The sequence below is a fragment of the Podarcis erhardii genome, assembly GCF_964252035.2.
Source record: "Podarcis erhardii genome assembly, chromosome: Z".
NCBI lineage: Eukaryota > Metazoa > Chordata > Lepidosauria > Squamata > Lacertidae > Podarcis > Podarcis erhardii.
In genome coordinates, this window is record NC_138504.1 from 43228271 (window position 1) to 43254150 (window position 25880).

Consider the following 25880-nt stretch of genomic DNA (forward strand, 5'->3'; position numbering starts at 1 on the left):
AATGATAATATTACTATCTATATCCCCCACATCTTACTGGGTTGCCGCAGCCACTCTGGTAGACTTTCAACACATTTGAAAACATAATAAAACATTAAACATTTTTTAAAAATTCCTTATACAGGATTGCCTTCAGACAGCTCTGACTGATTAAACAATCTATGGCATTTTAAACTATGTGTGGATGTATTGTTTTGTTTGTTACTGTTATGTATTTTTGTGTTTTTATATTATAAAAAACCATGTGCTCCTCAGATTAATGGTGATATACAAATTATTATTATTATTATTATTATTATTATTATTATTATTATTATTATTTCCCATTTCTGGTAGATTTCCATCCAGCAACTCTTAACTATCACTTGGCAATCACAGAAAGATACCCATTGTTAGCAAATTTTGAATGGCTTGCTAAAGCTACCAACAAGCCTCCTGTTATACATTTAAACATCCTCTAAATCTACACAGATTATTAGTGATAGTTGTACTTAATTATTAATTATCAATTCATTAAATTTGTGTCCCACCCTACACCCCAAAGACCACAGGGTTGTTCACAGCATAAAATACAAAATGAGAACACAAAGCTGTCTGGCTCATCCTTGTAATCCCAAATGGTGTGTATCTCATGGGGACAGTTAACTTTAAAAGTCCCAGGAGTGAAGGAACATGTTACATCAAACAGGACATCACCTGCAGGTCCTGCAGTATACTGTAATTCATATAATTGAATTCAAAAAACCACAGTGTCAGAGGTTTCCCACCACTGTGGTGCTGCACCAGTATCATTTAGCTGTATCTTTAAACAATTACTACTCTTTAAATCTCTTTAGTACTCTCTATAGTGAAAGATGATATAGAAAAATAGAAATAGCATACACACACACACACACACACACACACACACCACTAGATAAATAATTGGAAAATCTTGTTGAGAATAATTATATTCCAGTTACTAAACAGATTCAGATGGATTGTAGTAGATGGTATATAATGTCCCCGTTAGGGGAACCTGAGCAGGACTCCTGGGTCCAAAGCTGATATGTTTAATCAGAGGAAAGTCAATGCTAACATTTGCTAAACACTGGAAACCCCTCACAGACTTTTTGTGTGAAAAAGAAAATAAATTAATGATATTTGGGTTTGAGGATTGGAGATAATGTTGGTTTACAGAAAGTGTTTCTATTGGATGTTATATTAGAGTGGCTGAGCTGATAGAACTTTTGGAAGTTCCTTATTTACTTGATTCTTTCTATCTCTTTATCCTTTTCTATTTCCATTTCTTTTCTTTTTTTCTTTTTCTTTTTGATTTGTGTTTTTATTCAGATTAACATTTTAGGTTTAATAAAAAAAGATGATGCCCTCCCACCAGCTGCCCAGAGTGGCTGGGGCAACCCAATCAGATGGGTGGCATACAAATGTTAAAATAATAATAATAATAATAATAATAATAATAATAATAATGCATCTTTGTATTACTTTTTCCAAACTCTAATACTGTAATATATATATATATATATATATATATATATATATATATATATATATGTATATATATCTGTATATGTATATATCAGAACACCTGGATCAAATCCAGCCTCTGTCATCAAGGCCAAATGGGTCCCAAGCCCAAAAGAAAGGTAGTACCTTAAATGCTAAATGGAAACTTGACCCATCCAAAGAAGTGCCCAACTACAGGCAAGAACTGCTCATAGATAAAGGTCTCATTGGGAGTAAGACCCTGAGGTTGGGATGTCATTCCAGCAGCTCCAGCTCAAAACCCCCAGAGCTGGGATGAAAGAGCTGCTGGAATGCTGTTTATGAATGACCTCTATGATCTGACTACTGTTAGCTCACCTGCCTGTGCCATAGACTAAGCACAGACTGCCCTGAGTTTGCTTCCCACCTGACCCTTGCTATGAACTCTGCTAGTTTGGATCCTGACCCAGAGCTTTCCAAATTGTGTGTTGTGGCATGTTAGTGTGTCAGCTGCAGTGTGTAGGTCTGTCGCATGAATGCTCCCAGGGCTTGAAAGGGTTTAGTTTTTTAACCTCCGTTTTGCCAGTAAAACGGAATTACTGGGTCACAAAATGATGCATGCCTTAAAAAGTGTAACATGAAAAGTTTGGAAAGCTCTGCTTAGGGTGTTCAGATTTGGCATCTCAGAGTGTGGACTCTTACTTAGATGGGCCCTGAAAACTGCTTTGTTGCTGCTTGCTTGTTGTTGCTTCTGTCAAGTCTCCTGTTTTTTCCAGGAGCCTTGTGAGAACAGAATATGGCCTGGATTAAAAGTCTTATTTGTAAAAAGAGTATATGCCTTTCCAAAATTAAAATCCCTCCCCCCCCCCGCGAGCACCAAAAAATGGAACAAATATTGTATATAGCAATGCTATTTGATAAATGCATGTCTAGGAGTTTCAAATTGCCAATATTGTCCACCTCTGATGGAAACATAAAGCAAAGACTTGTATGGTGGGTTACTCTCCTACAAGATTTTGCAGGGCATGTGATTCCACTGGACCCTATGTCCCTCCCCCACTGAACTACATAAAAGACTAATGAATCAATAATACTGTAAGAGATTCAGTGCAAGAGTCAGCACTTATCTAGTTTCTTAAGAAAAGGCATTGTGTGTGTGAATTTTTTTGAGAGTGAGGCTGAACCAGGAGAAGACATATTTATGAATCAAAACATGCAAAGGTGATACATGCTTTCAGTGCCTGAGTCAGGTACAAAAGGGCCTGGCAGGAACCTCTCATGGTTGTAAGTCAGAAAGTTCAGATAGCCTAAGTCTGAAGAAGTGTGCATGCACACGAAAGCTCATACCAAGAACTGACTTAGTTGGTCTTTAAGGTGCTACTGGAAGGAATTTTTTTGTTTTGACTCAGTGATTGTGGAATGTGGTGGGTCTTGATTTGCTTACACAGGCAGTGAAAGTTCTCCACCTACCCCAGGGCCGTATGTTAAGATAACTTCCTGACCACTAAATCAGCTTGAGCTAGGTGAGTGACACCCTTATTTTCTCAGTAATGATATCTACCTGAATGTACACACACCCCTCACACACACACACACTCTTACATCACTGTTGAGGGGATACTGTTCTCTGTCTGCTGTATGCAATAGTTTGCTTTGTGTTCACCTGAAAAGGCAAAGGAAGGGCATTTCTTTCTTTCTTTTGTTGAACAATATATGCAGGTCGGGGAAAACAATTTGCCTCTGATTTCTAATGCTTAGGCTCTGAGTGCTGAGGCTTATAAAGCTAACATGCCAACACTTGTGCATGACAGAAAATACTAGCTGGCTTGAGGAAAATCAATGGGTTTTCTACAAAAGTACAAAAAGGTCTTGGGGGAAAATATCAGCAGGACCTTCTTTCTCCCCCCCAAAGAAAACCCCAAGGAGAACTGAGGATGCTCCTGCCAGGGAATGCTAACTGGCTATATTTTTTTGTGGGGGGGGGGGAGAGAAACACTCAAAAACTGGATGGGAGGCAGAATAGAATTGAGTCTCTCTCTTTTTAATATTTCATAGAGTCATAGAGTTAAAAGGGGACCCTGAGGATCATCTAGTCCAACACCCTGCAATCCATGAACACGCAGCTGTCCCATATGGGGATCAAACCTGCAATCTTGGTAATATCAGCACCATGCTCTAACCAACTGAGCCATCCATGCTTTATTTCTATGTAGTTATGGTTACTTATTATTACTACTACTATTACTTCTGCAAAATGGAATGGAATATCTCTTGGAAGTGTATGGCTTCCTAACTGGAACTGAAAAAAGGAACACTCCACATTGCTCAGTTTGTTTATAGCAGGGGTGGGAAACCTCAAGCCTTGGAGAACCAGTGTGGTGTAGTGGTTAAGAGTGGTGGACTCATAATCTGGGGAACCGGGTTCGCATCTCCGCTCCTCCCCATGCAGCTGCTGGGTGATCTTGGGCTAGTCACACTTCTCTGAAGTCTCTCAGCCTCACCCACCTCACAGAGTGTTTGTTGTGGGGGAGGAAGGGAAAAGGAGATTGTTAGCCGCTTGGAGACTCCTTCGGGTAGTGATAAAGTGGAATATTAAATCCAAACGCTTCTTGGAAGGCAAATGTGACATATGGGGATCTCACCAAGCCATACCACTCTCAGCTGCACACACTCTCACTAGGTTTCACCCCTCGCCAGTGTTACTTTATACCAGGGGTAAACAACCTAAGGGCTGTGGGCCGGATGCAGCCCAATTGCCTTTTCAATCCGGCCCGCAGACGGTTTGGGAATCAGCGTGTTTTTACATGAGTAGAATGTATGCTTTTATTCAAAATGCATCTCTGGGTTATTTGTGGGGCACAGGAATTAGTTCCAAAATATAGTCTGGCCCACCACATGATCTGAGGGATGGTGGACAGGCCCACGGCTGAAAAATGTTGCTGACCCCTGCTTTATACACTCCTTCAGTGTGTGTGTGCCTGGCTGGAATATGTACTAGAACTCTGATGATGCCTCTTGATTTCTTTGATGGATGTTAGAGAAGAATGTGGGTAGGTGTCTATTAAAAAACTGGCCCACTGTACAAAGGGAAACTTTGCATTTGTTTTTCTGCCCATTCTTGGCTCTGGCCATTGTAATCCAGATTGCTGACGTTTCCTATTGGATGGGAAGTATCTGAAGAGCATTTCTGAGGATTAGCCATCAGAGTTGGATAAGAAGCCCCTCCTTCTAACAGATTATTGGTTTGTTGTAACACAGAAGTAGGTTTCCCCCCTGATGGCACCATTGCTGTGAAATGTTCTCCCTGATGAAATATGTGGAGCTCCATCAGTATTGGGATTCTGCTGGCTTTTGAATACATGCCAGCTTTGAAATGCATTTCCTTGCTCTCTTGACTTGTGTGGTATTGCGTGGTTGTTGGGAAGATTATTCACTATGTGAGGAAATCTCACAATGGGTCTGCCCTAATACAGGAAGCAGAAGGAGTCATGATAACTTAATTAGTCCTATTTTTTGGTAAACAGCTTTGCAGTATAGCATAGCTTAAGGGTGGAAGGAACCACACCAAGAGATGGGAATGGATGTTTTTATTGGCAGAACAGACACATCTCTTAAAGAGACAGGCCACACACACAACAGCTTAAATCTCATGTTGCAATAGGTTTTTATTGCTGTTATAACTAAATTGGCTTGTTTTACTGTTCATTTTAATTGTGGGTGCTCTTGTACTGAGGTCCTGCCTGCGAGATTCCCATAGGTATCTAGTTGACTAGTGTGAGAACAGGATGCTTGACTAGATGGGGCCTGTGGCCTGATCCAGCAGGCTCTTCTTATGTTCCTCAGTGCTTGGTAAAGGTAAAGGTACCCCTGACTATTAGGTCCAGTCGCAGATGACTCTGGGGTTGCGTGCTCATCTCATTCTATAGGCCGAGGGAGCCAGCGTTTATCCGCAGACAGCTTCCGGGTCATGTGGCCAGCATGACTAAGCCACTTCTGGTGAACCAGAGCAGCGCACAGAAACACTGTTTACCTTCCTGCTGGAGCGGTACCTATTTATCTACTTGCACTTTGATGTGCTTTGGAACTGCTAGGTTGGCAGGAGCAGGGACCGAGCAACGGGAGCTCACCCTGTCGTGGGGATTCGAACCCTGACCTTCTGATTGGCAAGCCCCAGGCTCAGTGGTTTAGACCACAGCGCCACCTGCGTCTCATTTCAGTGCTTAGTACCTGGCACCAAAATTAAGGCAGTGCCAGCACCAGGTGAACTTCCCAAGAAGTGAACAGCTAACTCAAAAAGACTCTGTTTCCATTACAAACCATAGCTGATAACTGCATTTAGGTACTGTGCAGTTTCAGGGGAAGACAAATCCAGCAGTTCCTAATCCACTCCCAGGGCAATGCAAAATGAAAGGTCTGGTTGCAGCCAAGGTCAAAATACAGGGAGAGCAACATGAGAAGCAAAGTCTGGAAGCAGTCTAAGGTTGCATCACCATTTACAATACAAGCTGAGTCATACAGAAGAGCTAGTATGAATACAGTGGTAGCTCGGGTTAAGAACTTAATTTGTTCTGGAGGTCCGTTAACTTGAAGCACCGCTTTAGCTAATGGGGCCTCCCGCTGCTGCTGCGCCGTCGTCGTGCGATATCTGTTCTCATCCTGAAGCAAAGTTCTTAACCTGAGGTCCTATTTCTGGGTTAGCGGAGTCTGTAACCTGAAGCGTCTGTAACCCGAGGTACCGCTGTATGTCATTTCAGTACTCTGCCAGGATCCACACCCTGAGCCAAAAGGCATCTGATATTTTCCAAACAAAGATTTAAACCTGCTCCTCCATCTCAGGAACCATCTTGCCTATTGGGTGAAAATATGCTTAGAGGTGACCAAACCAGTGCGGTTTGGAACAGTTTAGCCTGCCACCTTCATTCAAAATAGAGTTCAACAGTATCCAAACATAGATCAAAACCAGCTTAAACTTAAGAAGTTCCAAATGCACAGAGAATGACCACACCGGGGTGGGGTGGGGGTCGAGAGGGAATGTTCAAAAGATATAGTAGATAAATAAATCACAAAGAATAACTTTCTCAAGCTTCCTTATGGAGACAGTAGGTGGCTTCATCATTCTTTCAGTCTTACTGTCCAATCATATTTGTATTTTCTTGTAAGTTAAGACTCACTGTGTTCAGTAGCAGTGGCGTAGCGTGGGTTGTCAACACCCGGGGCAAGGCAAGTAATTTGCGCCTCCTAACCCGTGGATTTGCGCCCCCTAACCCGTGGATTTGCGCCCCCTAACCCTAACCCCCAGATGTTGCGCCCGGTGCGGCTGGCCCCCCCTGCACCCCCCACGCTACGCCACTGTTCAGTAGACCTTACTACCTAGATAAGTGTGCATGGGATTGCTGCCAGAAGCCTCCAGTCTGCTACATGGTGATAATAGTATTTGTGAACCCAGTGCTTTTTTCTGGGGGGGGGGGGAATGCATTTTGTGAATCTATGTTTGGCCTCACTGAGGGGCATTATTTCAATATGAGTAGGAAAATGAGAATACCTCTAAACATTTATTTATTTATTTATTTATTTATTTATTTATTTATTTATTTATTTGGGAAAAAAGCACAGGATGAACCTTACAGGAACAGTGCAAGGACTGCTAATACATGTAGTGTGCTTTGAACAAACCAATTGCTCCATATGTGCTGAAAAAACATTTCATTACCCTGGCCTTTGGCTATATTCATATAGTGTATATAGCCTGACTCCAATTTGTTTTGTACTCCTTTTTATAGGATATTTTAAGATTACTGGGGCCTACCCTGGGGCCTTATGCTGAAGGTGTGTAACAAATTGAATCTTTAATGATAAGGATAACATTTTATTTATTTCTTTATTGAAATTTATATCCCACCCTTCCTCTCAAAGATGCTCAGAGTGGCAGACAATGAGTGATAAAACCAACAAAACAATGTCAGTACAAACTCTGTCTGTGGGAGCTTTCAATTTAAAAGGGTTGTTGGAAGAGGAAGGGCTTCAGTTAGGCACTGAAAAGACAGCAGAGGTGGTGGCTGTCTAATATTCAAGGGGAGGGAATTCCTCAAAGGATGGCTGCCACAAGAGGAAATGCCCTGTTCCTCCATTGTGTGAACGGATTTCCTGCTGAGATGGTGAACTCCATTGAACAACCTAGCTATCCCCATTTACTTGGAATCATCCTCTTTTGTCTGCGGGCAGGGGTATGAAGAGGGAGATAAACCAGAAGAGATAAGGTCTACCAAGAATGCACAAGCTTCAAATTTAAACTTCCCATGCCATAGAAGTGAAGGAGGCTTCCAGATACCATATGCAAAACAGTATACTGATCTATTGTGAAATCAACATTCTATTGAATTTCATGTTTTTGTTTGCTTAGCAAACAACTCAGAAAGCTCTTACAGTTACAGTCAGATGCTAACATAACCAGTTTTGGAAGTCAGCACAGGACCCACCCTTGGTGAGCAGATACATAAAGTGTACAGCAAGCAGGCAAAGGCAGAGGCAGAAAGAAAACGTCAGCAAAACACAGTGGTGGGGGAGGTACTTGGCAAGGATCCCTGGCCATGAGTCTACAAATGCTGTGAATACACGAGAGTGCTGACAATGTAATCTGTGAAATTTCAGAAATTATGTCATCCTCTCAAGGCCTGATACATTCCCAGCTAAACAAATAGGAGTGGCTTCCTGGTCCACACAGATTTATATATTACGTAATTATCTCTCACAGTTGTGAAATGGTAGCTGCAAATCAGAAGCAGGCTTACTTGACAGGGAACTCTTGGTTGCATAAAGATGTGGGGAATGCTGTACAGTGGTTACCTTGGGTTACAGACACTTCAGGTTACAGACGCTTCAGGTTACAGACTCCGCTAACCCAGAAATAGTACCTTGGGTTAAGAACTTTACCTCAGGGTCAGAACAGAAATCGCATGACGATGGCGTGGTGGCAGCGGGAGGCCCCATTAGCTAAAGTGGTACCTCAGGTTAAGAACAGTTTCAGCTTAAGAACGGACCTCCAGAACGAATTAAGTTCTTAACCCGAGGTACCACTGTGTTAGTTTCCCCAATATAATGCCAGTGCTTCTGTTCCATTTTCTAATGTTCCTTTCACACTGCAGTACCTGTTGGAATTGTAGAATTTTACAGTTGGAAGGGACCCAAGGGTCATCTAGTCCAACCCCCTGCAATGCAGGAATCTCAGCTAAAGCATCCATGACAGATGACCATCCAACCTCTGCTTAACCCCCCCCCCCCCAGGAGAGTCCACCATCTCTTGTGGGAATCTGTTCCACTGTCAAACAGCTCTTATCATCAGAAATGTCTTCCTGATGTTTAGTAGGAATCTCCTTTCTTGTAACTTGAAGCCATTGGTTCAAGTCCTACCCTCCAGAGCAGGAGAAAACAAGCTTGCTCTCTCCTCCATGTGACAGCCCTTAAGATATTTAAGGCAGCTATCATATCTCCTCTCAGTCTCCTCTTTTCCAGGCTAAACATATCCAGCTCCTTCAAGCATTCCTCATTTGGCTTACGTAGTTTCCAGACCCTTGATCATCTTGACTGCCCTCTTCTGAACACATTCCAGCTAACATGGACCCCCTACTTTTGAAAGTGTTGATAACTCTATGCATAGCTAGGGGGCAGGGCGACACTTACCTTGGGGGTGGCATGATGGAGATCAAGGTGATGTGCAAGTCCAGGTGCCCTAGAGCCCGGTTCTCTGCTCCCGAAAGCAGTGCAGCCTGGGGCTGGGCTCTTAGCATGCTGAGCTGCTGTCCCTCCCACCAGAGGGTGGCCAAAAATGATGCAATTGGCATGCGCTGGCCCCGCAAGCATCACTGGGCCTGCAGCACGCCCAAGTCACGGCATCTTTCCTGTGAGCAACGCAGTGGCTCCAGTGCCTGCAGGCATTGTGCTGCCCGAAAAACATTTGGCTGGCGCCACCTGCCACTTTCCCCTTGGCCACCCTCCAGCAGGAGGGGCTTGTGAGTGACTGCAGTGCGCCAGAGCCACCGTGCCATGTCACCCGCAGGCAGCTCAGATCAGCAGTGTTTATCAGCTGAGATCATCGTGCAATATCAGCGGTGCCTTGAAATCAGCTGCCCTGCTTTCCCTCGTGCGAGGAGCAATATATTGTTGTGTATTGCTGGGTCAAAATCGTTATCGTGGTGTTATTTCAAAACCGATTTTGGCCAACATATCGAAAAATCACACAGCGCTAAAACAGACCATAAAATTTGTGATATTGCCATGAAAATGTGACAAAAAATTAGTTGGGTGGAGGCAAGGGATGGGGCTGCAGAACCCCTGGGTCGGTTTCACAGACCTGCAGGCGTCCCCAAATCCATAATTGGGAACCACTGCTGTAGAATATTAATCCGCAAAAGGCCTGGTTGAAAAGGAATGTTTTCACCTGGCACCTAAAGATGTATAATGAAGGCAACAGGCAAACCTCCCTGAGGACAGCATTCCACAAATGGATGGAAGAAGCACTTTCTTCTATGTCATAGAATCATAGAATCATAGAATCATAGAGTTGGAAGAGACCACAAGGGCCATCGAGTCCAACCCCCTGCCAAGCAGGAAACACCATCAGGGCACTCCTGACATATGGTTGTCAAGCCTCTGCTTAAAGACCTCCAAAGAAGGAGACTCCACCACACTCCTTGGCAGCAAATTCCACTGTCGAACAGCTCTTACTGTCAGGAAGTTCTTTCTAATGTTTAGGTGGAATCTTCTTTCTTGTAGTTTGGAGCCTTTGCTCCGTGTCCGCTTCTCTGGGGCAGCAGAAAACAACCTTTCTCCCTCCTCTATGTGACATCCTTTTATATATTTGAACATGGCTATCATATCACCCCTTAACCTCCTCTTCTCCAGGCTAAACATGACCAGCTCCCTTAGCTGTTCCTCATAAGGCATCATTTCCAGGCCTTTAATAATAATAATAATAATTTTTTATTTATACCCCGCCCTCCCCAGCCAAAGCCGGGCTTAGAGCGGCGTACAAGCAAAATAAAAACAAGATGAATGATTACAACTTAAAAACAAAAATAAAATACAACATTAAAATAATGGAACATTAAAATATTAAAATGTAGCCTCATCACAGGAGGAGAAGGAAAAGAAAAAAGAAAAAAAAGAGAGGGAGGGAGGGAATCAAATTGGCTCCAAGCCAAAGGCCAGGCGGAACAACTCTGTCTTACAGGCCCTGCGGAAAGAAATCAGATCCTGCAGGGCCCTGGTCTCATGAGGCAGAGCATTCCACCAGACTGGAGCCAGTGTTGAAAAGGCCCTGGCTCTGGTTGAAGCCAATCTAACTTCCTTAGGGCCTGAGACCACTAGGGTGTTGTTATTTATGGACCTTGAGGCTCTCCGTGGGGCATACCTGGAGAGGCGGTCCCGTACGTACAAGGGTCCTAGGCTGTGAAGGGCTTTAAAGGTCAAAAGCAGCACCTTAAATCTGACCCTGTACTCCACCGGGAGCCAGTGCAGCTTGAAAAGCACTGGGTGAATATGCTCCCATGGCAGAGACCCCGTGAGGAGCCTCGCTGCAGCATTCTGTACCCGCTGGAGTTTCTGGGACAGCTTCAAGGGCAGCCCTGCGTAGAGCGAATTACAGTAGTCAAGCCTGGAAATGACCATTGCATGGATCACTGTGGCCAAGTCGGGGCGGGAAAGGTAAGGGGCCAACTGCTTGATGCGGCGAAGGTGGAAAAATGTCGCCTTGGCTGTTGCTGTAACCTGTGCCTCCATGGAAAGGGAAGCGTCAAGGATTACACCCAAAGTCTTAACGGAAGGCAATGGCACTAATTGGGCCCCCGCAAGAGAAGGGAGTTGGTCCCTCATCCCCATGCCATCCCGACCTAGCCATAGGACCTCTGTCTTCGAAGGATTTAGTTTCAATCGGCTCCCACGAAACCATCCAGCCACAGCTTCCAAGCATCTGGTCAGTGTGTTCGGGGTCGAGTCGGTGTGGCCATCCATCAGCAGATAGAGCTGAGTGTCATCAGCATATTGGTGATAGCCCAGCCCAAAGCTCCGAATAATCTGGGCAAGGGGGCGCATAAAGATGTTAAAAAGCATCGGGGAGAAAATTGCGCCCTGCGGCACTCCACACACCAAGGAGTGGCGCGACGACATTTCCCTCCCTAGTGCCACCCTCTGTCCCCGACCAGAGATAAAAGAGCACAACCAGTTACAGGCTATGCCCTGTATCCCCACGTCTGCGAGGCGGTGGTCCAGAAGATCATGATCGACCATGTCAAAGGCTGCTGACAAATCTAAAAGGATCAGCAGTCCTGACCCGCCTCGATCCAGTTGTCTACAGAGATCATCTGTTAGGGCAACCAGAGCCGTCTCCGTCCCAAAACCAGGACGGAAACCGGACTGAAATGGATCTAATGCCGATGTTTCCTCCAGAAACCTACCAAGCTGTTCAGCAACCGCTCTCTCAATTACCTTACCCAGGTATAGAAGATTTGAAACTGGGCGGTAATTGGATAGGTCTAAGGGATCTAATGAAGTTTTCTTTAAGAGTGGACACACCACTGCTTCCTTCAGTTCCCCTGGGAATGTCCCCTTGTCAAGGGACAAATTGATAATTTCAACCAGGGGGGTCCGCGCAACATCTGGACACTCCCTAATCAGCCAAGATGGGCACGGATCAAGGAGGCAGGTGGTGGGCCTACCAACTTGGAGGAATCTATCCACATCAGCAGGGAGTATCCGATCGAAATGGTCCAACACTGGACCTGAAGTCAGTCGAGGGGCCTCCAGTTCAGTCACTGTATCTAAATTGGCAGGGAGGTCATGGCGGAGCAATAGGACTTTCTCCGCAAAAAAACTCGCGAATGCCTCACAGCTGTGGGTCGAATTTGTGCTTAAAATTGGTTGTCCTCCTAAGGACGTTATTGACCTAATTATTCTAAAAAGTTGTGCCGGGCGAGAGCTAGTGGATGCAATGGAAGCTGCAAAGTAAGATTTCTTAGCAGCTTTCATAGTCATCTCTTTGACCATTTTGGTTGCCCTCCTCTGGACACGTTCCAGTTTGTCAGTATCCTTCTTGAACTGTGGTGCCCAGAACTGGACACAGTACTCCAGGTGAGGTCTGACCAGAGCAGAATACAGTGGCACTATTACTTCCCTTGATCTAGATGCTATACTCCTATTGATGCAGCCCAGAATTGCATTGGCTTTTTTAGCTGCCGCGTCACACTGTTGGCTCATGTCAAGTTTGTGGTCAACCAAGACTCCTAGATCCTTTTCACATATACTGCTCTCAAGCCAGGTGTCACCCACCTTGTATTTGTGCCTCTCATTTTTTTTTTTTTTGCCCAAGTGTCTTGAATCTTCCAATAGTTAAGGAAATGGGGAAATGGAATAAACTGCTGTGTGAATACAACCTCTGTAACAATCAGTGGCAGTTGGCGATGATGGAGACCAAGCTTGAAGACATGTATACACACCTCCTACCCCAGGAAATGCCCAGAGGTGACAATTTCTGGGCTCATTGTTCTCCAAGGAAAGCCAAATCTCATCACCAGACTTGCCTCAGGCTCCAGACATGCAAAGGAAGTTCTATTGTACTTTGGGTGGTGGGTACTTAAGACTTCCTTTCTTACAAACTGAAACAAGAATGTTGCTAACTGAAATAAGAGCTCACTTGCCCTGTTCTCAAATATTGGCTTAAAACCCAAAGGAAGAAGAAAGGTTACTGAGATTATATCTAAACAAATTCCTTCCAGTAGCACCTTAAAGACCAACTAAGTCAGTTCTTGGTATGAGCTTTCGTGTGCATGCACACTTCTTCAGATACACTGAAACAGAAGTTTCCAGACCCTTCTATATAGTGAGAAGGTGGGGAGGGGTATTACTCAGAAGGATGGTGGGAATGGGTGATTGGCAGATAGCTGTGATGAGCCTGTTGACGACTCTTAACGACTGCAGTAGGTCTTACAGGAAAAAGCAAGGGGTGAAAAGGTGAAAAATGGCTTTGTCATGTATAATGAGATAAGAATCCAAGGTCTTTGTTCAGACCAGGTTTCTCCATGGTTTTGAGTTTGGTGATAAGTTGTAATTCAGCAGCTTCTCTTTCCAGTCTATTTCTGAAATTCATTTCTCAAAGTAGCTGTTTTACTACAAAGAGCAGCTTCTCTTTCCAGTCTATTTCTGAAATTCCTTTCTCAAAGTAGCTGTTTTACTACAAAGGAATTTCAGAAATAGACTGGAAAGAGAAGCTGCTCTTTGTAGTAAAACAGGACAATCATTTTGGGATCAGACAGGCTACAGCTTTATTGATTACAGATGTCATTAGGTTTTGGCATAAACATTGGGTGTGTATCCTGAATCATCCAGCCTCCCTGCTGTCAAGAACTTTACAAAGATTAATAACCATTTATATACACTTTTAGCTTCTTTTATTAAACATCTGTACTCTGTTCGTGTAATTTATTCCAGAGTAATCTTAACTGGGATGCAGTGGAGAATTGGAATGAAGGAGAAATTTGAATCAGTTTGCACTGTAAGAGACATTTGACAATAGCATGGACTACCTTGGAAGGTAGTAAACTCACCTTCCTTGGAGGTTTTTAAGCAGGTCGGATGGCTGACTGTCAGGGGTTATTTAGCTGTGAATTCTGCATTTCTAAACAAAACCATTTCAGGGGGTTATAGTAGATACCCCTTGGGGTCCCTTCCAACTCTGCAATTCTGGGGTACTTGTTAGAATCATAGAACTGTAGAGTTCCTGAGGGGATATTGACAGCAGTCCCTTGACATAGCCATCTCACTTCCTGTGGAGATTTGGGCTTTCAGCACCCTATCTCCTCTGAAGAGGCAGGGACCTATGAGGATGGTGCACCCTTGAAGGCTGGTAGATCCAATGGGTTTCCAGGTGACTCTCTGGGATTTTCTGACTGATATGCTTGGTGCTTCTGTCAAAGCCCTGGATGACTTCTGAACATCAGAACGGCTTAGGCCATTGACATGATTGCCCCTGAGTACTCTTTCTCACTTTGTGGAGCCTGCTTGCTTCTCTGGTATATTCCAGAGCTTAGGTTAAGGAAACAAGCTGGGAGATAGGTTGAACGTGAGTAGAGGAAAACTCTAGTCAAATGCAGTTGAACATGGTGAGGGCTCATCATCAAGCCTACCTAGTGGCAATGAAGGCATATTTTGCTGCCTCCATTGCATCCTCACTGTGTTGCCCAGCAGAACCTATTGGGAGTGTGTGGTCCTGAACAGTCTGGCCCAAGGAGGTGGCAGAACCGACAGTAGCTCGCTGTGGCTTGTTTGCAAAGCATTTTGAGGATAAAATTGCTTGCATCTGCAAGACTCTAGACTCTGCTATTACAGCAGATGAATCTCAAGACGTGTCCAGGCTGTGAACCACTAGTGGCTCCCAACCCACCATTTTCCTTTCCATGTTGCATTATGGATTTAGGGATTTTTCCAAAAGGAAAGAGAAAAAATAACCAGTAGTATTCTAATAGTATTGTCATTGATTGGTAGTTTCATATAGTGCCTCCTAAGACATCAACAAAAGTTAAGAGTTATACCATTCCTCAGAAATTGCATTTCTGAAAAGAGACTTGCTAAGGTTTGACTTTTTGGAAGTCACATTGAAGTTCTATCAGATTTTGGGGAAATGTCATTTGAGCTTTAAGGTCATCTTGACGATACAGCTTTTCTCTTTTTCTAACAATATTATACACGGCTATTCCAATTCCTAAATAAATTCCACTGTGTTTAACAGGCTTATTCCCAGGAAATTGGGTGTGGGATTGCATCCCTGGAATATAAATCCAATGGGCAAAATTGACTTTTAGGTCCAATTATTCTCAGCAGGAGAGAGAAGGGCTGCAATCCTATGCACCAGGCCTGGGAAATAATTTTCATCCGAAGGGCCACATACCCTTCTGGGCAACCTTCCTGCAGCCACATGCCAAAGTGGTGTGTGAGCCAGCTGAAAGACTAGGCAGAGCAAAAAATGTGAATGTTACTTTTTCTGGTAGGCTAGTTTCTATACACAGTCACGTACCACTCTCTATCCTCTGATCAGGCTTGCAAGAGGCATTGACAGAGATAGTGAATGGTGTGGCCTAGGGAGAGGGGATGTGGCTGAAGAACTGGTGCAGCCTGGTGGAAATCCCAAGGGCCAAATAAAGAGGCCTGGATGGGCACATATGGCCCCACACCTGAGGTTCTTCTATCCCTGTCAGTGGACTCAATGTGGCTTATATCTGAGCAAACATGTAGAATTGCACCACAAAGCTCTTCCACTGAAATAAATGGGACATATAACTGCTAGATCATACCTGTATTTTCTCCTACCATATAAATAGAAAAAAAGAAAATATAGCACCCTGTCCCCCCATTTCTATGCCAGTTCAGGGTATCCTTGTACAGTCATACCTCGGGTTACAGATATTTCAGGTTGCGTTTTTTTGGGTTGCAGACCGCCGAAACCCAGAAGTACCGGAACGGGTTACTTCCAGGTTGCGGACTGCCAAAATTCAAAAGTACTGGAACGGGTTACTTCCAGGTTTCGGTGGTCGCGCATGCGCAGAAGTGGTAAATCGCACTTTGTGCATGCATAGAAGTGCTGAATTGCAACCCGCATGTGCACAAACACGCAGACGCGGGTTGCGAATGCTGCGGGTTGCAAACGTGCATCCCGCACAGATCATGTTTGCAACCCGAGTGTCCACTGTATTTTATAAGATCAGAAATCCCTTTGAACTTTTTTGCAGCAATAACAGGTTTGTTTCTTTGTGTGTGTATGTGTGTTTCACACCCCACTTTCTGCGATTGGTGAGTGGTGCCCAAAGGGACTGGGAGGGAGGGCAGAAGACAGATCTAGATCCAGAGCCAATGGCAGGTGGAGTCAGCTAATTCTGGTTTTGTCCCCATCCTCCTCCCCTTTGAGTTCTACCAGGATAACACTATGAAACTGAAAGCCAGGGTCAACCCTTGTCTGGTTGTAAAGAAGAAGGCAGGCAAGGGCAGGCTGGCTAAGGGCAGATTGATGTTGATGAGACAGTGCCCTGTTTGTCCTAGTGGACCAGCCTCCACTGTTCTCTGCATAAAGGTAAAGGTAAAGGTACCCCTGCCCGTACGGGCCAGTCGTGTCCGACTCTAGGGTTGCGTGCTCATCTCGCTCTAGAGGCCGTGAGCCGGCACGTGGCCAGCGTGACGAAGCTGCAGCTGGCGAGCCAGCACCAGCACAGCACACGGAAACGCCGTTTACCTTCCCGCTATAAAGTGGTACCTATTTATCTACTTGCACTTAAGGGTGCTTTCGAACTGCTAGGTGGGCAGGAGCTGGGACCAAACGACGGGAGCTCACCCCGCCGTGGGGATTCGAACTGCCGACCATACGATCAGCAAGTCCTAGGCACTGAGGTTTTACCCACAGCGCCACCCGCGCCACCCGTGTTCTCTGCATAATAGCCACCAAATGTTCCATAGTTCCTTCAAGTGGGACTGAATTTGGCACATCTCAAATGACAGGCCCTCAGTATACATATACCTTTATTTAGAACAATTAAAGTCATTTTTCATCTTCTGTCCTGAACAAAGAGTACCTCCAGTTTTCACCAGTGTACTTGAAGGCTCCAAAAACATTGTTTTCAGGAAAGTCAGATACATCCACATAGCTGAATTCATTGACCTGTACTCCTATTGTATTCCCCTTCTTCAATTCTGCCAGTAAAGTTACGAAGAGGTCTTGTCTTTTGTCTCTGAAAGTTTTCTGAGAGCTGCACAAAGTGAGCAAAGTTGACCTCGCCACAGATGTGTTCACAAGAATCTCCAACTTTATGGTGATCTCCCCACCTTTGCACTCGGCAATGTAAAAGTGCAAATGACAATAGATGAAGTACATTCCAGGTGTCTGGATCACCAGCCTTCCATGGTTGTAGTGAATGTTGTACAGGATGCCCTCATTAATCCATCGCAGTTCTGACTGGTTGATTGGCCTAAGCACTAAAGAAAGGAGAGGATGAGATATAAGCATTCATCATTTAAAATGGGTGGGAAGCCAATTTCAGCCAGACCGTCACATTATCTTCTGGGACAACCGTGTCAGAGGTGGGCGGGGCCTGGGACAAAAGTGAGAGGCCCAGCAAATGTAATTTATGCCTTTGTACAGTAGGCTGTTTTCTACATGCACTCACATACTCCTCTCTATCCTCCATCTAAGCAAGCAAGAAACATTATCACAGCTCAAGGACATATTCCACTCGGGGGGGGGGGGGCGGGGCACACTCAATGAAGCAGAGCCAGTGAGTGGCATGGCTTGGGGGAGGGAGTGTGGTGTGGAGAGTCCCGAGGGCCAGATAACTTAGAGGGTAACATTTGGTTCCAGGGTTTCCCACCCATGATTTATCCGATCCATGCTGTAATACAAGAGACCCCATCAAGATTGGCATTCTGTCAGCTCTTGAAGAGACACGTGTTTAGAGAAACATTCCCCTGAACATGAGCTTCCTGTTATAATTGTTTTAATTGCTTTACTAAAAAAGTTTTAAATTGCTATGTCTTTCAACCATATTGTAACTTGTTTTATTGCACATTTTAATCATGGATGTTTTTGAATGCTTTAATGAAATTGTTTTATTGTGGATTTTAATTCTGTGTGCATATTACAATTGATTATATACTTGTAAACTGCCTATAAGCTATTTTTGCCGGTAAGCAGTACAGTGGTACCTCGGGTTACAGACGCTTCAGGTTACAGACTCCGCTAACCCAGAAATAGTACCTCAGGTCATAGCTCTCAACCTTCCCTTATTTTGTGGGAAATTCCCTTATTCCAGCGCCGTTTCCCACTGCTTCCCGCTGCTATCCCAGATTGTTAGATATCCGGTAGACTGTCCTCGGGACAGGTGAGGCTGCTGACCCCTTATTTTCGAGGCTGCTGATCCCTTATTTTCAAATCTGAAAGTTGACAGCTATGCCTCGGGTTAAGAACTTTACCTCAGGATGAGAACAGAAATTGTGCGGCGGCAGCAGGAAGGCCCCATTAGCTAAAGTGGTGCCTCAGGTTAAGTTTCAGGTTAAGAACGGACCTCCGGAACAAATTAACTTCTTAACCCAAGGTACCACTGTATAGCTATTAATCACAATAATACAAAAGGATAGCAATTAAATGTATTGGCATAGAGACTAATTTAATGAATGCAAAAACTAGGTATGGATCTTATATGTAAACAGTTAATTATATATCTCTTGGTGGTCACTTGATTAATAATTGCTTAGGGCTGGAAAGATGTCTCATCTTATACTTTAGACTGGCTCAAGAAAATTGCCCTTAAGACTGACCCAGAAACTCCAGCGGGTGCAGAATGCCGCGGCGAGACTCCTTATGGGGTCTTCGCTGCGAGATCACATTCAACCGGTACTACACCAGCTGCACTGGCTCCCGGTGGAGTACAGGATCAGGTTTAAGGTGCTGGTTTTAACCTTTAAAGCCCTATACGGCCTAGGACCCTCGTACCTACGGGACCGCCTCTCCTGGTATGCCCCACAGAGAAACCTACGGTCTGCAAATACTAACATCCTCAAGGTCCCAGGCCTCAGAGAGGTTAGGCTGGCCTCAACTAGAGCCAGGGCCTTCTCGGCTGCGGCTCCAATCTGGTGGAACGCTCTGTCACAAGAGACTAGGGCCCTGCGGGACCTGACATCCTTCCGCAGGGCCTGCAAGACAGAGTTGTTCCACCAGGCCTTTGGTCAGGGCGCAGTCTGACTCCCTCCTCTGGCAACCTGCTTAGAATCTTGCTTAATTAGTTGCCATTAATTTGATTTTAATTGATTTTTATAATGTAATATTTTTAGAATGTGTGAATATCTGATTGTTTGATTGTTGATTGTTGTTAGCCGCCCTGAGCCCGGCTTCGGCTGGGGAGGGCGGGATATAAATAAAATTTATTATTATTATTATTATTATTATATCCAATGCTCAGGGAAATTGACCTGTTGACTTTATGTGGTTAGGGATAGCACTGATCTTTCTGATTTCACTTCTATTTGAGGGTTAATGATTAATTATGTGGGGCTGTCTCTGAAGATGGTTCAGAAGCTTCAGCTGGTGCAGAATTTGACAGCCAAGCTGCTCACTGGGACATAATGGTTTGAGCATATTATTACACTGATCCTGGCCTGACTGCAGTGGCTGCCAATTAGCTTATGGGCCCAGTCCAAAGTGCTGGTTTTGACCTATAAAGCCTTAAATGGCTCAGGACCACAATACCTCAAGGACTGCCTCTCCCCATTTAACCGTCATGATCTCTGCATTCATCCTCTGAGGCCCTTTTTTGTGTGCCTCCTCCATGTGAGGTCCGGAGGGTGGCAACACAAGAACTCCCTGCTTGTGGAATTCTCTCCACAGGGAGACACCTTCATTATATATTTTTAGATGCCAGGCAAAAACATTCCTCTTCTGCCTTCAGCTGATTAATATTCCATAGCCTTTTAAATGTATCTGTGAGAAGGGGGGGTAAAGTGTAGGTGGGTTCCCACGAGGCAAGACATAGTGATAGCAGCAAGAACCTTTACTGAACTACGTAAGTGGGAAACAGAGCCAAAGCAACTACTTATATACATTTCTGAAAACCTGGGCCACTCCACTCCCAACGAGATTGGCTGTCTGACTCCGGGTTCAAGGGCCAATGGCAGAGGCAAAAATCCTGAAATGTTCTGTGATTGGACAACATGTATCGAATCAGAACACAGGAGCTCAGATTCCTAGGCCAGACTCCAGACTCAACCTCAGGCAAACACAGACCACTGAATACATAACACCGGGGTTATTGTTTTGCTGTTTTGTTTTAATTATTTACTTGTGTTTTTATCCTGTATTTTATTCTGTGAACTGCACTGAGATCTAATGATGAAGGGTGGTATATAAATCTAATGAACAATAAATAATAATAAAAACTATATGACAACACAATTACACGGGAGTAATTTACAAACAGGCAATATCCTCCCCCCCTTCTTTTCTTTTCTTTTCTTTTCTTTTCTTTTCTTTTCTTTTCTTTTCTTGTTCAATGTAAATCCCATTTATTACTTTTACACCCCATTTATAACTTTATAAATATATTCATTCTATTTACTCCTGATGTGTTACTATTTGAGTTTTGGATTTTATCATCAAAAGCTCCTTGTACTGAATTCATATAATTTTTTGTTTGTCTTTTTCCATTTGTACTGTCTGCTTTATTGTTTAATAAAATAATAATAATCCATCAATAATTTTATTTAGAAAAAGCTGGGTACCAGGGTTGGTGCCAGGATTTTGGGGGACCTAGGGCAAGCTTTCACCAGTGGGTCACACTGCCCAGTGTTTACATCACCTCTGCATCACTGACCACCCATTGGCTTTCCTTCTGTTCCTACTCTGACCATCTCTCAGAGGGAAAGTCAAGGACTCTGGCAGTGAACTGCTCCTTCTACCACTGCTCATTTGCTCAGAAATAATAGGTATTCAATAGTGATAAGAAGATGCAGTAGGGCCAGATGGCTCCAGATATTCCACGTGTACCTCCTGCTGGGGCATGCTCCTTGCCATGAGCTCAATAATGTTGACCCTGCCCAATAGGATTTTCACTTTTTCACTTCTTTGTTCTTCTGTGGCTTTGCTTTATCCTCTGTTGCTGTCCTGAATTCTTGTTTTAAATTGAGAGTTTCTTTTAAAAAAAAAATTATAATGTGCTCTGGAACTTTCCATTCATTTGTCCGCCCCCGCCCCCTTGCTACCAATGCTCATTAATAAGAAACTGCAAAACCTAACAGCCAAATCTGATTGTATGATGAAATGCAACATACTTCTGTTTGTGTGGCATTGTGTGGATTCTGTTTGTGTTGCATTTTACTAATGGGAACACACACATTTCTGCCCATGCAAAAAAGTTAATACAACCTTATGTTACCCTTAAGTAGGCAATAGTGTACCACCTTCTCAAAAGGTTGTCATTGGATCTGGGAATATTAGATCAGGTATCTTCAGCTTTCTCAGGCCCAGGACCACTTTTCTTATATATTTGCATTGTACTGGTGCTCCTATTGCAACCCACATTGGATCAGGCCATGACCCAGTAGTGGGTCCTGAGTCCTGACCCAGACCCAGATCTAGATTCATTTCAAGCAAACTTCAGACTCAGGTGGGATGAACAAGCCTTTTAGTTTCAGCTTCTCTCAGAAACTATCACTATCAAATTCACTAATTCTGTGTTGTTGTTGTTGTTGTTGTTGTTGTTCCTGACCCAGACCCAGATCTAGATTCATTTCAAGCAAACTTCAGACTCAGGTGGGATGAACAAGCCTTTTAGTTTCAGCTTCTCTCAGAAACTATCACTGTCAAATTCACTAATGCTGTGTTGTTGTTGTTGTTGTTGTTGTTGTTGTTGTTGTTGTTTTATTTTATTTATTTTATCTATTTTATCTATTTTATCTATTTTATTTTATTTTATTTTATTTTATTTTATTTTATTTTATTTATTTTATTTTTTGCAATTGCACCAAGAAGCACAAATAGATGTTGGTATATATTCAAAGAACCAGGTACTGAAAAGTCTTGAAGCAGGGTAGAGATTGAGAACCTGTAACCCTCCAGCTGTAGTTTAACTATAACTCCCATCATCCTTGGCCATTGGACATAGTGGCAGAGGCTGATGGGAGTCCAATAGCAGCTGGAGGGCTACAGGTTCCCCATCCCTGAATTAGTAACTCCAGCAAAAGGGGTTTGGTGCCTGACCTTCTGCTACATAACCAGCAGAAACAGGTATGTTAGGATCTGTGAATTAAGCACCCACTTCTGAGCTTGAATCTAGTCAGGAGTGTCAATGTGAACACACCACCAAGTCAATGTGGACACACCAGGCCATATACAGCAGAAGTAGAGAACTTCTGGCTCTCCATATGTTGTTGGACTCCAACTCTCAACAGCCTAAATGGACATGTCCAGTGGCCAAGGATCTTAGTCCAGCAGCATTTGGAGGTTGACAGGTTCCTCATCCCTGATATAATAAAGCCTTCAGTTGTGTTCAACCAAGTCATACTCAAAGTGTAGACCCACTGAAATGAATGGGCATGGCTATCTGAAGCCTATTCATTTCAGTGGGTCTGCTCTGAGTAGAATCTTCTCAATTGCAACCTGTTTTAGAATTTAGTCAAGAAAACATGCTAGGAGCAAAATCTGTAAATAACTGACTCAACACAAAGCATGTTCCTCCTGAAGATGTAATCCCAGAGGAAGTTCTTTGTGTATCAGAAACTTCAGTTACATCAGTAACTGTGTATGACTATTGCATAGGACTGAGTCAAATCCTGTCATGCAGCACATCTGCAGGTGGTGGCACACACTTCTGCAGTCCCAGCAGCAGCATAGGAGAAAGCTGAAGGAAATTACTCATTGAATAGTTTCTAGTTTTGGCTCCTCGTTTGACCTTCCTGCTCTTATGCCTGGTTCAGTTTCGCCCTTATGGCTGCTTTCAGCTGAGCTCTGAGAATGCAAGTGGATGTTGATTGAGGTCATCCAGTTGATGCAACCATTTGTTGCATGACCAGCTGATGACATTGTGGTGAGATAGAAGCTCATCAATCAAAAGGCTTTCAAGGCAATCTGAAACCTCCCACTGTGCCAGACTAATCAGTAGATTACTTTGCCTCACCCAGAGCAGAAGAGCAGAAGGCCCTTCATCAGGGCTAGATTAACTATTAAGCAAAGTAAGCAGTGTTTAAGGCATCAAGGGAAGGGGGGCAGCACAAACATTTTCCATTGCCAGATTTTTAACATTAATTAGAAATTAGATTTTTAACATTAATTAGAAATTAGAAATTGTAAATTAGAAATTAACATTAACAGAAATTGCTCAGGTGAGCTTTCATTTTCTTGGTTGAAGTATATTAAAAACCACAACAGAACAACCAACAACTATGCAACAAGGCAAGCTGGATGCCTTATCTCTACTAAATATAGAAGCAGATGTTGTTCTGGGAAATGATATATAATGAGCTGGGGGGGGGGAATGTTCAATATACCGGTAACTTTTTTTAAGAAACCAGAAGCTTTTCTTTTAGGAATACTTGGTGACCCTTGGGGTGTTCCTTCCAACTCTACAATTATATAATTCTACTACTACTATTATTATTAGTTAAGCGTGTTAGATGCCTACTATAAAAAATAGTCTCAAGGTGACAAGAAGATAGTTGTTGGAAATCCTGCAGTAGATTGGCCTAATGAGGACTCTTGGTTTCTCCCTATGACCCATGAAGCCTTTTAAGCCAAGTCACATGCACCTGTCATCAGTTTAGTGCAAATTTCTCCAACAGACACATTTGCCAACATCATAATTCTTTACTTCATGTGCTGTGGTGTTGAAGTTAGAGTGTTGGACTAGGACCTGGGAGACCAGGTTTCAAATCCCCACTTGGCAATGAAGCTCACTGGGTCGTCATCTCTTAGCCTACCTCACAGGGCTCTTGTGGGAGTTAAATGAGGAGGGAAAGAACCATGTATGCCACCTTGAGCTCCTTGGGGGGGGGGAGTGGGCTAGAAATGCAACACACGGAAGCACAAAAGCGCCTGATTGTTGAGCTTGGTGACATCTGGAGATGGTGTGGGTGTTTTGTTCCTCTGTAACCAATTCCTTCCCTCTCTACAACACTCCCAAAGGTTAGACTTCAATAAGAAAGATGTGTTGAACAATAAAGTTCTTATTATATGGTTCTGTAATGTACTGAGTTGAATAGGATCCAAAATGCAGCAGCCTGATTGGTCCAAGAACAATAGGCTCCAGAATGCAGCAGTCTGATTGGTCCACAGGAGCCACCCAATCCAGCTCCAGGTGGAAGTGAATCCGCAATCTGATTGGCTTACAGGAGAATTAGCCAATCACATGTGGGCCATTGTGTAAATAATGTATGTAAAGCAGACATTCTGGGGGAACTTCCATTCCTCCTCACCACTATGAGCTGAATAAAGAGCATGAAATCCACTTTCGACTCTGAATATATTTCACTGGTGACGAGGATGGGAGCTAAGCTCAACACATGTAAGGTATCTGAATTCTACTTTGGTGGAGGAGAATAATTCAGGAAAGTCTGAGCAGTGTTCACAAGCCTACTGCTCATTTACATTTAACCATTGCTTGTTTAAGACATGCTTACTGTGACATGTACACTAGGCCAATATGCAGGGGAAGTGTGTCCCTTTTCTCCATCTGAGGCTCAGCAAGAAAAGGCCACCCTGCCCCTGCCCCCTGGCCGTTATGTAGCCTTCCTTACCTGGGTAGTGTAGTGGTGACCACAAAGCAGTTGGGGCAGGTTCCACATGAGATCCTGCAAGATGTCAATGAAATCTCACAAGATTTCACTGGAAACACCCCTGCTTCTCTGTCACTGCCAGAGGTAGCAGGGCAGAAAAGGTGTCTACAGGGATATCACCTCTTGGGCTTCTATCACTGGTGACAGCTGCCTCAGCCTGCCTCATGGGTAGGCCTGCCTGCCAATATGTGTAGAATGGCATGGAGATAAGCTCCAATTTTCCTGATTGGTTTTTTTTTAATATGTGATACAAGGTGCAAGGCAGGCAAAGACAGTGAGTGAGGCAGTCACCTCAGGCAGCATGCTGGGAACAGCTGGGAGGGGCAGCAGGTCTGGGGCCCCAAGAGCACGTCGCTCACCGCCTCCTGTGCTTGTTGCTTGCTGTCACCACCACCTCACTTCCTGCTCCACCCCTACCCACTGTTTGCTGCTCTCTGGCCGCCTTTTTTTCTCCCCTGCTTCCTTCAGCATGCAGAGGCTCCCCTGGACTGCCTCTGGTTGCCTCAGGCAGAGGAGGTGGCAGTGGTGGGGGAAGGGTGTACCGTTTTCTGCTTTGCCTCAAGCAACAACACATCATGGGCTGGCCCTGGCCAAAGATGCAATAAAGTCAAACGAGTGTTTGTGGTGTAGGGGGCTTCTTTTCTTCCCACCCCTAATCTGGATTGAGTCTCAATCCCAGGTAGGCCCAGGAAATTCCAGATGTATGGCAGCCCTAGTGTTAACCACAAGGCAGGGATGGGGAACCTTTGGTCTTCTGGATGTCATTGGAGTGCAACTCCCATCAGCCCCCAAAGGGCATGGTTAAGAGCCAAGAATGACAGGGCCGACATCTTGTTAGGACCATTCTTGCTCTATGGAAACACGAGCAAGGAAAATTATCCCAGTTGTAACCACCAGATCTTTATTTCTGGTTGCCTGCTGCAGCCAGGACAGAAGCAGAATGTATGGAGATTTGTTTTCCTTCTATTGTCACCAGGGCTGGCACAGTTTGAGTCTAATTTTGTAGGGAATGAGAGGGACTGAATCCTTGTCATACCGAGCCCTCACCT

At 44.2% G+C, this 25880-nt stretch overlaps 1 protein-coding gene and 1 long non-coding RNA gene across 2 annotated transcripts in view; one reads left to right on the top strand and one right to left on the bottom strand.

Moving 5' to 3' along the window:
- LOC309333870 overlaps positions 1–25880 on the top strand; it is a 129815-nt gene that overhangs the window by 48736 nt on the left and 55199 nt on the right. The gene's annotated exons all lie outside the window — the stretch shown is intronic.
- Positions 16918–25880, bottom strand: part of TNFSF8 (TNF superfamily member 8) — a 29657-nt gene continuing 20694 nt past the window's right edge. The window contains exon 4 of the mRNA XM_081847804.1: positions 16918–17490. Within this exon, the coding sequence (XP_081703930.1) occupies positions 17057–17490 (434 nt within the window). The 3' untranslated portion in view covers positions 16918–17056. The remainder of the gene's footprint in view (positions 17491–25880) is intronic.